The 13,486-nt window shown below is 41.1% G+C and overlaps 1 protein-coding gene across 2 annotated transcripts in view; it reads left to right on the top strand.

Moving 5' to 3' along the window:
- Positions 1-13,486, top strand: part of dnajc10 (DnaJ (Hsp40) homolog, subfamily C, member 10) — an 88,917-nt gene that overhangs the window by 51,022 nt on the left and 24,409 nt on the right. For both annotated transcript variants that reach the window (XM_070975888.1, XM_070975889.1), the window contains one exon: positions 13,388-13,482. In XM_070975888.1, the coding sequence (XP_070831989.1) occupies positions 13,388-13,482 (95 nt within the window). The remainder of the gene's footprint in view (positions 1-13,387; positions 13,483-13,486) is intronic.

The following is a 13,486-nucleotide window of genomic DNA, read 5'->3' as shown; positions in this document are numbered from 1 at the left end:
AAAGGCTCTCTGGCTAATACAACTTCTACAACTGATACAACTAGTATCTCAGTAATTGAAACTGTGTACAAAAGTTGGGTCCACCTCAGAAAATCTTCACATTTGCGCATTAAAAAGATGGTCCCACTCTATCCTATCAAAGGCTTGGCATGCATCTAAGAATAACACAGCAGTATTTTTAGAATTATGTTTATCATAAAATATATTCAGGACGTGCTGAATATTATGAAGTCTGTGTCTGTTTTTGAAAAGCTGTCTGGTCATTATAAATAAAATGTGGAATCATCTCCTGGAGCTGTGCATAAATGTTTCTATGCACAAATGTAATGACACAGCTGCATTTCACTTTTGCCGTTATATAATCACTCATCGTGCTTATTGTGCTAATATATGTTGAGAACAACATTCTTTAATTTCAATCAATAGTCCAGAGGAGACCAAATAACAATCCAAATAACAATACCTGAGTTCTATATGTGTTTGAATAACAGGAGTACTCAACTAAATTCAAATCTTTGCAGGATCAATACTTTTCTTGTCTGCACATGAGTGGGATCAAGGTCAGTAGAATGATCTTTGGTTGGCAATAAAGTGCAATTAAAAACCCCACCTATAATTTACATACTCTGCATATGAGAGTAGAGAGAGTAAAAAAAAAGAGTCAGTAAAAATGCTAGATTATCATTATTTGTTTCAAATATGTTTATTGTGAAACATTTCATTCAACAGTTTTGTTTGGCAATTACATGTTTCTTTTAGAATACCAGAATCTCCAACAAACAAACAAACAAACAAACAAGCAGAAACAAAACCAGTGACAGACCTGGCAAAAAGTATGTCCCCCAATACAAAAACAAAATGCAACACCAACAAGCATACACATAGGAGAATCCTCTCCACCCTCGCCAATCCCTCCCCTCCTCCCTCACCCAGCCTTCCTTCCCTCCCCTGGCGTGCATAACTGTTCTCAGTTAGTTTCTAAATGAGATAGCAAAGGTTGCCAGACTTTTTCAAAGTCCCTAAGTTTGTCTTTCAGAATGAATCTAATTCTGCATAGGGAAGAGACCTCAGGGAATATTTTATGCAATTTTGACTTGGAATAATGCAATCTGTGTAGAATTTTGAATGGTATTAAACAGTGCTGGGAATTGATGGAACAGTCGTGTATGTACTTCAAACTCTCCTCCCAAACACTTGGAAGTATCAAAATACCAAGTTCGCTTTCCCAATCTTCCTTGATCTTGTCCATATTTGGAAGACACAGGTTTTGCAATGTCTCATACAGTTAGAGGCCATGTAACATGAATTGGCGAAGAATTTGATGTGAGTCTCGAACTTGTCAGGCTCTGCCTTCTCAAAGCAAGGAAGGTGTGTTCTAAGAAATAGTTCTTTGGCAAGTTGATTTTTTCCTGGAGTTGTTGGAAAGATGCAAATGTGCCTCCCTACATATAAGTCACCAGTATTGCATATCCCCAATTGCTTCCAGACGTTAAAGGCTCCATCCAAAGTGGAGGGGGTGAAATTGCGGTCTGCTGTAATAGACAATAGAAAAGACATCGCATTGAGTTTGAGATGCTTTTTCATTTGTTTCCATATCCTTATTGTGTCATAAATGATGGGGTTATGTTTGAAGCAAGTTCTATTAACTAGCACAGGTGATAGCAGAACAGCCCTAATGGAATATCGAAGGCAATCCTCATGTTCCATCTCTAGCCCATCATGAGGCAATTGGGAGTCATCAAGCTAGTGTGCAACAGTGCGTAAATGGTGGCCCAATAATACTGTATAAAGTTAGGTAGTGCAAGCCCTCCATTAATTTTATGCTTGCAAAGATGTTCTTTTCTTATTCTGTGCGTTTTTAATTCCACACAAACGCAAGAATGATAGAATCTAGTTTTCTAAAGTAAAATTTAGTAAGGTATATAGGCAAGTTTTGAAAAAGATAGAGAAGTTGAGGAAGAAAGACCATCTTTATAGCATTGATTCTACCCAATAAGGAGATAGGGAATGTCTTCCAAAACTGGATGTTGTTTTGGAGTGTTTTTTAATAAAGTAGGGAAGTTAGCCTTGTAAAGGGTGCTATACTTCTTGGTGACTTTTATTCAAGTTGTCTGAAGTGATTTTGAGATGAAGCTGTTAAAGCCATTCCTGCTCTTCAACTCATGCTGGCAAGAGTTCACTTTTGATCCAGTTTATCCTGTACTCAGAGAAAGTGCCAAATAGTTGAAATATATTAAGCATTGTTGCAATTGTTATTTTCGGCAGGGTAATGTATAACAAAATGTCATCTGCATACAAATATATTTTGTTCGTAGTATACTTTTTATTATAGCCATGGATCTCAGCGTGTGATCTAATTGTTTCGGCAAGCAGCTCTATAGCTAAAGCAAATAATGGTGGGCTGAGGGGGCATCCCTGCCTTGTTCAGATTTATATAATTTCTTGTAGAACTGCCTAAAGCTCTCATTAATGTCTTTAGAAGACATAGGTATAGTTCCTGATTCTGATTTGATCTTATAGATGGTCCTGTCATTTCCCATTTTTCGTAATTGCCTTGCTGATAATTTATGTGGTTTGTCTCTGAATTCAAAGTATTTCTGTTTTGTAAACATGAGATTCCTACTAATTTTGTCTAATAATATTTCATTAAGCCTGTATTTGAGTGCTGAAATTTTGGTGCGTTTTCGAAAGAAGGTTGCTGGGCATTTTCCATATCCAGCTGATGAATTTCTTTCTCAAGTTCTAACTGTTTAGTTTTGTGTTTTTTGAGAGAAGATTGGTAGGAAATAGTGCATCCTCTTAAATAAGCCTTGGAGGCTTCTCACAACAGTGTGTCTTCTGCGTCATTTGTAACCCAGGTGACAAATCTTGTTTGTTATCAGGGTATCGCTGTCCATCTTGTGGTACTTCCGTCTATCTCGCGGGATGGTCACCTGAGCCAGCTGGCCAATCGTTGGCGATCTTCTTGGCAACATCATACGGTCACGTGGGTCGGCGAATTAATATGCCGCTGTAGCTCAGTCTGGGTAGGAGCAGTGGGGAGGCTGCACGTGAGATGAGCTACAGGAGCCTTCTGCCACGACCAAGCCGCAACAGTGTGTGTGTTAACTGGCCAGGTTCCAGACTGATGGCGAGCTAAAAGGAGCAGGCCTAGAGCCTATGAACTGGCACATCGCAGAAGAGTCGCACTTCTCCTGCCGGACCGGTAGGGGCCTCTCTGTAGCCCACACTGATCATCTACTCGCTTTGCCCATTGCCACAACCCACACACATTTTACCCCACACACACACTCTTTCACCAATATCCCCCCTGGACTCAACTTCAAACCCAGACGTGGGTTTCAAGGAACTGTGGGTGGCTGGTGGGTTAAGATTGTGTCTACTCTGAACTTGGGATATCAGAGATAAGCAACCTCAGTCTTTTGTCCACTCTCTCCTTGAGCGAAACCTAGACTTCTGGTCACTAGCTATTACAACTCATTACTGTGTTAGACCTCATATCTGCATTATTTGATACTTATATGCTACTTATGAGTCTTAGCATTATTATATGACTGCCACAGTTGCTACACATTGGTTTCTTAAAACAAGTTAATGTGAGATTCTAGATAATCACAAAAATTCTTGTCTGTGATAAGTTGAGAATAAATCTCCAGTTTCTCTGAGTTGAATCAGTGCCACAAAGCGTCTATAACAACCAATTGCGCGGCACAAAGTCCGCGTTCGTCACACATCTGAACCCAAAGAAAACACTAAATAATACAAAATAATACAAGAAATACCGAACAAACAATCTTACCTGGCTCATGCAATGCCAAATCAGCCGCAGCTGCCTTGACGGCTGTGATTACAACCGGATGTGTTACGTCATAGTGGCGGCGGTCAATCCCGGGCAACTTAAACATTTACTGCCCAAGTCAAACATATACAAAAATCAATAATTCACAGAAATGTTAACAATTAATACCGCCCACATTTGCTTAATCTTCTGTTAATCTTTTCCATTTTAATAATAAAATTACATTTTGGCCTTTTACACTCACACCAATCATTCATAACAGACACTACATTTATGAATGATTCTAAGTCTTAAAAAGGGAACTTGCGATCTTTGAATTATTTAACTTGAGCATTAGGTTGCATAATAGGCAGAGCTATCATATTATTAGCTTTCAAGGAGCAACACTAATTCTTGAACTGGCCTTTCCACAATAGTAGGGTTTACTTTAGAATGGGGCCTTTCTGAGTTGTTCCTTGCAACTTGAATTTTCACTCTTCGCACTAGGCCATCACTGTCCACAGTTGTTTCCACTATCCGTCCCAACTGCCACTGATTGCGAGGGAGGAGGTCTTCCTTTATGATGACCACATCATTCACCCTGAGATTGCGTTGAGCCACATGCCACTTCTGTCTGGTGGAAACGTGAAGAAGATACTCTTGCTTCCACCGACTCCAGAACTGCTCTATCAAGTATTGAAGACGGCGCCAGCACTTTGTACCATACACGTCCTCACTCACAAATTTTCCTGGAGGTGGAAGAGCTGTCTTGGATTTCATCTGAATGAGATGATTAAGCGTTATAGGCTCAAGAGAGTTAGGGTCATTTAATCCATCCACAGTTAGGGGCCAGCTATTAACAATGGCCATGGCCTCGTAAAGGAGTGTTCTTACGGAGGCATCATCAAGTCATCCTCCACCTTGAGTTAAGGTGGCATTCAGCACATTTCGGATGATGCGTATCTGACGCTCCCAGTCTCCACCAGCATGGCTTGCTGACGGGGCATTGAACACAAACTCACACTGTTGGTCTGCCAGAAATGTTTGCAACACTTCAAAATTACATTGTTTGAGCAATTCAGCAAGCATCCAGGGGATGGTAACATCAGGGAATTGAGAATTCCTCTCAGATTCTGCAGCCCGATCCTCCATTCCTCCCACGGTGGGCGCAAGTCTTCAGGCAGGAGATCATCCCACCCAACACTTCTGCGACACACCTCCTGCAGAATACGCTTCCCACTGAAGACAAATGGGGCTACAAATCCCAGTGGATCGTAAAGAGAAGCTATGACAGACAGAATGCCACGGTGTGTCTGGCTTGTCCTTCAAGTTTATGCTGAAGCTGAAATTGTCGCTTTCAATCAGCCACTGGACACCCGAAGCATGCTCCGCTGAAGCTGTGTTTGAATTAAAGTCAAGGTATTCTGCATTTGTCGCTCTTTCAGATGGATGCATACAAGAAAGACCCTCTCTAACATTCGTATTCAACTTATGAAGTCTCAGGCTGCCTCTCTTACACAGCTCTTGTGCCTCCACAATCAAATCTGAGGCCTCCTTGACTGTGGAGATGCTCACAAGCCCATCGTCAACATAGAAGCTGTTCTGAACAAACGATGCTGCAGCTGGATAAACCGCCGAAATTGGCGCACCCTGGTGAAGAAGCAGCACCAAAGAGGTGAACAGCCATCTGGAGCTCTCTGGGCTCAGAGTCAAAATTTCCATGCTCCCACCATAGAAACATCAGGTAAGTACGATGCTCAGGTGTCACAATGAACTGGTGGAACGTACTCTCAATATCACAGATGACAGCAACTGTTTCGTTCCTGAAACGGCAGAAGACCCCTATCAAGGAATTGATGAGATCAAGGCCCGTCAGCAAGGTATCATTCAGGGAGATGCCACAAAATTTAGCCGAACAATTAAAAACGACTCTCAACTTGCCAGGCTTTCTTGGATGGTACACACCATGATGCGATATGTAGCAAATAATTTCTCCAGGGGAGGCTTCAGGCGCTGGCTCAGCATCAGCCTTACTGATCACATCCTCCATAAAAGCCTGGTAATGATCAAAGAACTGTTTGTTGGCCTTCAGCCTTTTCTTCAGATGTTGCAAGCGAATGGTTGCCAGTCTCTTATTGTTAGGCAATGAGGGTTGACTGCAGCCTTTAAACGGAAGGGGCATCTCTAGATGACCATCCTCTCTCTGGCGAATGTTTTTACAGACAGGCTGGATGAAGTGCACATCCTCTTGAGGAACACATTTGCAAAACACATTTGCTCTCAGAGTTTCTCTCACTGAAGTCCAACTCGAGAACCTTTAAGACATCTGAGGCTGATAGAACTGCTAGCTCTCTAGCAGTGACTCGGTGTACATATCTTTGACTTCCCTGCCTGTCAAGATGAGGATTTGCAGCCCCTATTATACTCCATCCCAGCTCTGTTTTCTGTGCAAATGGCTCATCATCACTGCCTCAGATGACTTCAAGTGGGGCTAAAGCTGAAGGACAGTCGTGTCCAATGAACAGCCCAACATCACAATCTTGAAGTGCAGGCAACTTACCGGCAAGATGTCTAAGATGTGGCCACTGTAAAGCGGTGGTCTTGGTTGGAATGCAGGACATGTCAACGGGAATGAAGTCACATGTGTATGCTCGCCGTAGCTGTAAGTGATTTTTATGATAAAAACCTCTGACACGCAAACCACACGCACTTAGACTGGATATCACTGTATCTATGGCTGTCATTGTACTGAGTCTCAACTGCAAAGGGCGAGTCGATGTCCAGCTCTTTGACAAGACTTTCCAAAACAAAGGTTGAATCACTCTGTGTATCAAGAAGAGCGCAAGTGAGGATTTCCTTTTCCTTCTCTTTATCTGATGACAGGAAGACTGGAACGATACTAGAAATGGCAGAAGCTTGATGAACTAGTGCATGAGTCAAAACATTGTGCACCTCCTGACCTGTTTCATCCTCTGTAGGAGCAGGAAATCTATTTGTTCCACTCTCAAACTGCCTCTCTCTTGCTTCATGCAAACAGGTAAGATGGTGACGACCACACTCTCAACAGATGTGTTTTGTTCTACAGTCCTAGGTAACGTGACCTTTGCGCAGATAAGTGAAGCACAGACGATGTTGATGTATAATTGTCCTTTTATCACTCATTGACTTGGAAGCAAAGACTGGACATTTGGCTATGCCATGAAGCTCACTCTCGCAAACATGGCAGCCTTGGGCTCTGGGCAGCAGGACCTTCTGATGAATTTTCTTTTGCCTGAGCATTAGTCCTAAAGGCCTTTGCTCTCTTGGGGAATTTGTTGTCATGTGATCTAGAACCAAACAGCCAAGGAAAAGCAATGGGATTACAGGCTATGAGCCTCCTTCTGCATAAACTCAGTAAAATGTTCAAACGTGGGATGTTCTCCAGATGCATGAAGTACATTCACAACAATTCTGCTCCATTCACGCACTATCCTGTCTGGTAACTTTTTAAGAGCTTATGATTTTCTTCACTGTCATTTAAAATAGACAGACCTTTGATGTATGGCATGGCTTCTGCGCAGCTTTTTAAGAAGTCAGCGAAATCTTTGAGTGCAAGGAAATCATTTGGACCAATCCCCAATCCTAGGCCACTTCATGAGTTTATCTCAAAAGGCCGTCTGAATGATGAATGGATTGCCATATCTGTCCCTTAAGACCAGACCTCAGACCAAGCCGCCTCATAAGCATCTGCAGAGCTCCAGTAAAAGAAGCCTTCTATGGCCTTGCGTGCATCTCCTGTAAGGTAACTTTTCAGACATTGTTTCGCTAGCAGGGATAGGTCGTTTATCAATAAGCGTTGTGAATGAAATCTTAAAATCTACAAACTTTAATGGATCACCAGCAAACATAGTTGGTACAAGAACATGCAAATGATTCAAAGTGAGAGAACTTGCAATTGCTTCAGCTAAATTGGCTGTTGAACTCTAGGAAAAGTCTTGCAATGAGGGTGATGGGACGGCTTTGTCTATTTGCAATTATAGCTGCCGCTGTTCTGGCAGCAGGGTTTTTGTTATATTCAGCATCTGTATTGTGTGTTGTGCTTGAAGCATTTTTAGCTTTGTTTTCTCCTTTTCTAATACCATATCAACTTCACCTTGCCTTTGCTTTATTTGAACCATCATTTGTGATTCGTGCAGTTTCCGGTCATTTTCAAGCTTACTAAGTTTAGTTTGTTGGGCCTGTATCTCCTGCATGACCTTTACTTTTTCTAGTTTAGCTGCCAGATCCTCTTCTGTATCTGCTCGCTTACTTACTAGGCTTTGGAGATGTCTGACAAGTTGACCAAGTTTTGTTTTTGTTTGTGCCGCCCAAAACTGAGACATAGTCATCACGGTCATCAAGTCATTTGCACTCTCTTAAAAGTCCTTTTATCTGGATCTACTTCCAGTCGTTTGCTTACAAGAGCGCATATTTCTGTTGTGAGTGTGGAACAGGCGTCCATTTTCTGCACAATGTCCTCTGTATTTATGGAATTACGTTGAAGGAGCTCATAATTTTGATTCACATAATCATATCGACTTTGGATTTGTTTGTTTATTTCCTCCAAATCCACTGCTCCACAGAATTTCTTATGTTTTGATCTAAATTCTCTGGCTGTCTCCTTCCAGGATTGATAACACTTGAGAAAGGCCTTTAGTTGCTTTTTAGCTGTTCCATCCCGCATTTGTTTCCCCTTCTCTGTAAGCTGCCGTTTGCGCACAGATCTGCTTAGAGCGCCCTCTTGACTGTTTTCTTTCCCTTTTTCCAATGAGCTCTCCTCAAGATCCAAGCCCTCCTCGCACTCTCCTGATGGTGACGCCTCCATTTTATGCTCAACTGAATTTGTGTTATATAGACTCAAAATAGCTAATTATAAAATGCCATGCAATGTCCGGTCAATCTCACTGTCAATTTCCAAAGAAAGTGATAAAAATAACAGCTTGAAATCATTAAAATTAGCTTCAGACAACTCTCAGAGAGAGAACGAAACTGTCTCTTTTATTTAAGTTTTCAAAATAAGCTTTTAGCGTGAACGTTTAATTTCACTTTATAAACATATCAACAAAACGTGGCTCAACCCGTTTAAACATCACATGCAGCAAATCGATTTATTTTAGAACAATCAGGAGTTCATTTCGTTTGGAAAATCGATTCCCGCGGTCTCTCACTGCACCTGTAACTGTCGTTCCTTAGTTGCTGTCAATGTCCGATCCTGCCTGAATGCATGTAGATCAAGGAGACAGGCACACAGACTCCGACAACAGCAGCGCAGCAGCACAACAGAAGCTCCAGGTGTAGCGTTGAGTTTCACTGTAGCAGCCCTTGGAATGATGATTCGTGAGAGTTGACTGATGCCTAAGGTCTTTTATTAATCACTGTGAAACTGATTTAAAAACATACATACAGATAAACATTTAAGATAAATGTTTCACAATGCATCAAAAATATCTACATGATAACAATAGAACAATTCACACACAACGCGTACCTTGCTGCGCTCTCCAAGGAATACGTTGTTTTAAAATCCATGAATGAGATATGCTCCGCGAGTGATCATCAAACAAGCAGGTATCTATAACAAACAATCGTGTGGCACAAAGTCCCCATTCATCACACATCTGAACCCAAAGAAAGCACAAAATAATACAAAATTCCAAAATACCAAACAAACATTCTTACCCAGCTCATGCAACCCGAATCAGAAGCAGCTGCTTTGACGGCTGTGATTACAACCGGATGTGTTACGTCATAGTGGTGAATTTTAAGTTTAGGTGAATTAAATATTTAACTAAACTTAAATGTTTAATTAATGTTATTTAATTATGTTAATTACTTATTAATTAATTATATATTATTTATATTTAAGTAATATTTAATAAATATTTACAGCCCAAGTCAAACATATGCAAAAATCAATAATTCACAGAAATGTTTACAATTAATACCGCCCACATTTGCTTAATCTTCTTTCAATCTTTTCCATTTTAATATATAATAAAATTACATTTTGGCCTTTTACAAATACCATTTACATTGCATGAGCAGAAAGTGAGGTCCCCCCTTGCTGTTTTCTGTGTCTTGCTGGACATTATGTAGGATGATTACAAATCACTGTCCTTGGCCTCCTTAGGTATACATAGTTAAGAGTTGATTGCCACTCCAGCCACCCCCCTCCCCCTTCCAACCCCCCCCCCATGTCCACTACACAGACACATAAACAAAAACACGTAATGTAACCTCTCCAAGAAAAGAATAAACTCCAACTCTAGTAACCAACTGTGGCTAAACTCTTGATCCCTGAATGAATCCAACTAGTAGTTCTACAGTTACCTTTAACAAAACCAAAATGGCTTTATTTAAAAGATGGATTGTGCATCCTCCATTAAGAAAACTGAAAAAGTAAACCGACTCTGAATTCTGTTTTGTTCTTATTAAGGTAAACAAATAAAATAAAATAAAATGAAATAAAAAAAAAACATAATAGTAAGGCCTGTTCTCCTTTGGTCAATTGAACAGGCAGGCCATATGTTATTAAGCAGTGAAATCAGACACATATCAGTAGTCTTGCTCTATTAATTATGAAATAAATCCTCAAATATATTCCTATTCATTCAGGAAAACATGTAGGCCATCGTAGCAAATTCTGACACTCATATTGCCAGATGTTGTCTGTACTAGGCACTATGACATTGAAAAGGATGAACGAAAGATAAAACTTTTCTAAACAGATATTGCAATGCAGTAGGCTAGCCTACAAGGAAAAGAAAAATGATGCAAAATAATTTACCTATGCTCTTATTAGGTGATTTAAATTTGTCAATATCTCCCTGTGTTTGTTTTGTGTTACCTTCTAAACCATCATGTTTCAATGAAGTGAATGTCTGTGTCCAACGATTGGGATTTGCTTGGGCTGAAGTGGTGTACATATATTGACGTGCCTCCTCTGGGTCTGTGAATGTGGTCTCATTCCTGTTGTGCATCACTCTTAGCTTTGCTGGGTATAACAGTCCGAATTTCACTCCAGACTTGTCTTGTAGCAAATTTCTAGCCGGGGTGAAAGCAGCACAGTGCTTCACAACAGCGGGCGGAAAGTCTCTGAAAATTTGAATTCACCGTCCTTGATATGAAAGGCCTTTAGACTTTGTGACCCTCTGCAATATGTCCTCAAGTTCATGGCAGTAGTGCATCCTTAGGATCAGATGTCTGGGTGGTACATCGTCCCCGGGGCGCTCTGGTTGAGCCCTGTGTACTCAATCTATCATTGGCTTTCCATCCAGCTTTAGGTCATCTGGTTTTCTGTCCCTTTTCTTTCCCCTCCTTAACTCCAGCAATTCTCAAATTCTGTCGTTTTGACTGACAATCCAGGTCCAAGCATTTCTTTGACAGTTGGCCAACTTGGCCATGCAATTGCTTTACTTTAGCTTCGAGTTCTACCACAGTATCTGACCTAGCATTAGCCATCTCTCCTAAACTTTTTAGCGCCTCATCTTGGGAGTCTGTCACTGTCTGTCTGAGCAGCTCTTTCTCCTCTCAAAGTCATACTCATGTCAGCAATCTTTTCATCAATTTTGTTGCAGATGTCTGACTTGAGGCGGCACGGTGGCGCAAGCAGGTAGTGCGCGTGCCTCACAGCAAGAAGACTGCCAGTTCGATCCCCGGGTCGGGCAGGGCCTTTGCATGTTCTTCCCGTGCATGCGTGGGTTCTCTCCGGGCACTCCGGCTTCCTCCCACAGACCAAAAACATGCTCATTAGGTTAATTGGTGACTTAAAATTGTCTTAGGCGTGAGTGTGAGCATGAATGGTTGTTTGTTGATATATGTTGCCCTGCAGTCGGCTGGCAACCGGCACAGGGTGTACCCCGCCTCTCGCCCGTTGACAGCTGGGATAGGCTCTAGCCCCCCCAACCCCGCAAGGGATAGTCGGGGTATAGAAAATGTATGGATGGATGTCTGACTTGACTTGCGACAGCTCGGTTTGCAGTAATGTTATAGCGGCTGAAACCGCTGGTTGTCGTTGCTCAGGCCACTCAATTCCAGGTGGTCTAGCTCGCTGCTTCAGCTCGGCCTCCATTGTTGTTTGACTTAGTCTTGGCTTCCCCATTTTTCTTGACTAAAAGGCGTTTGAAGTGTTATAGATGCAAAATCCCCTATACTTTGGAGTCTGAAGTGTACAGGTTTCGTTTAAATTGCAATTTTAACGTTAAATCTATAGGAGCTACAGTTAGGTGTGTCTTATCCTACCATGGCTCAACAGCGCCCCCTCGGATTATCATTATTTGAACCTTGGATATATTACCCTGGACAATGATACATTATCCCAATTGATCATGAATGACCTTAAACCAATAAACAACACTGATTCCAAAAATAGTGATGCAGTGAAAACATAAATAAAACAGCATGTGATAATTTGTCAATCCTTTTTAACATATACTCACTAAAAAACAGTACAAAGAAAATACATTTAATGTTTGACTTCATCAACTTAATTGATTTTTAAAAATATATGCTAATTATGAATCTGATGTCAGCAACACATTTTAAAGAAGTTGGACTGGAGCAACAAAAGACTGGGAAAGTTGTGGAATGCTCTAAAAACACCTGTTTGAAACATTCCACAGGTTAACAGGTTCATTGCTAACAGATGATAGTATCATGCTGTCCTCCATGACAGACAATGACTCCCACCCCCTCCAACACACACTCACTGCATTGAGGAGCTCCATCAGTGACAGGATGCTACATCCAAAGTGTGTGAAGGAGCGGTATCGCAGGTCTTTCCTTCCTGCAGCCATCAGACTTTACAATAGAAACTGCTCCAAGTAGGCGGTACAATAAACTGCATAACATTCTGTGCAATAACTGAACTGAACAATTTTTTGGGAAACAATCTGTGCAATAACCTGGGCAATAATCTGTGCAATATTTCAGTACATAAAAGACTGGAATCTGTGCAATATTTTAGGACATAAAAGTCTGTAAATACTATTCCCGGTACACCCTTTTGTATATACTTTGTGTTAACTGCATGCACTTTGTCTTTTAATATTCTATTCTGTTATTGATGCTGCTGTGAAATTCGGAATTTCCCCTCGAGGGACAAATAAAGGAATATTGAATTGAATTGAATCATGATTGGGTATAAAAAGGACATCCTCGAAAGGCTCAGTTGTTCTCAAGCAAAGTTGGAGCCAGGCTAAACCACTTTGTGAACACGATTGTATAAAGGATATTACAGATTGTGGATCCGTAATATCCTGGAATAATTATTATAATAAGTTAAGAATAAGTTTTTTAAAGGTCTTACTGCAGTCTCTAAAACTTGTGCTCCTCTTATTGTTCACTTAACAATGCACTTGAAAACACAGCTCTTAGTTCAGAAATAGCCAGGAAGAGGGGTGAATATTTTCAATTCTGCAGGAAATTAAATTCTTGTTAAAATAGTAGTAGTAGTATTTTGTGCAACTCATACTCTTGCTGAGTGTAAGAGCGGAACTATGACTAGAAGTACGAACTCAATAGACAAAGTTCCTAGTTCTTGTTCCAACTGCCACTGCTGTCTCTTTTTTCTCTGTGTTTTGTTTGTTGCAGGTCGAGCTGAAGGACAGATCTGGGTGTTGGATTTCTATGCTCCATGGTGTGGTCCCTGTCAGGCTCTGATGCCAGAGTGGAGACGCATGGCCAGGGTAC

The sequence above is a fragment of the Chaetodon trifascialis genome, chromosome 12 (assembly GCF_039877785.1).
Source record: "Chaetodon trifascialis isolate fChaTrf1 chromosome 12, fChaTrf1.hap1, whole genome shotgun sequence".
Taxonomy (NCBI): Eukaryota; Metazoa; Chordata; class Actinopteri; order Chaetodontiformes; family Chaetodontidae; genus Chaetodon; species Chaetodon trifascialis.
Note: the sequence above shows the minus strand (reverse complement) of the source record. Positions and strands in the feature narration are given on the sequence as shown.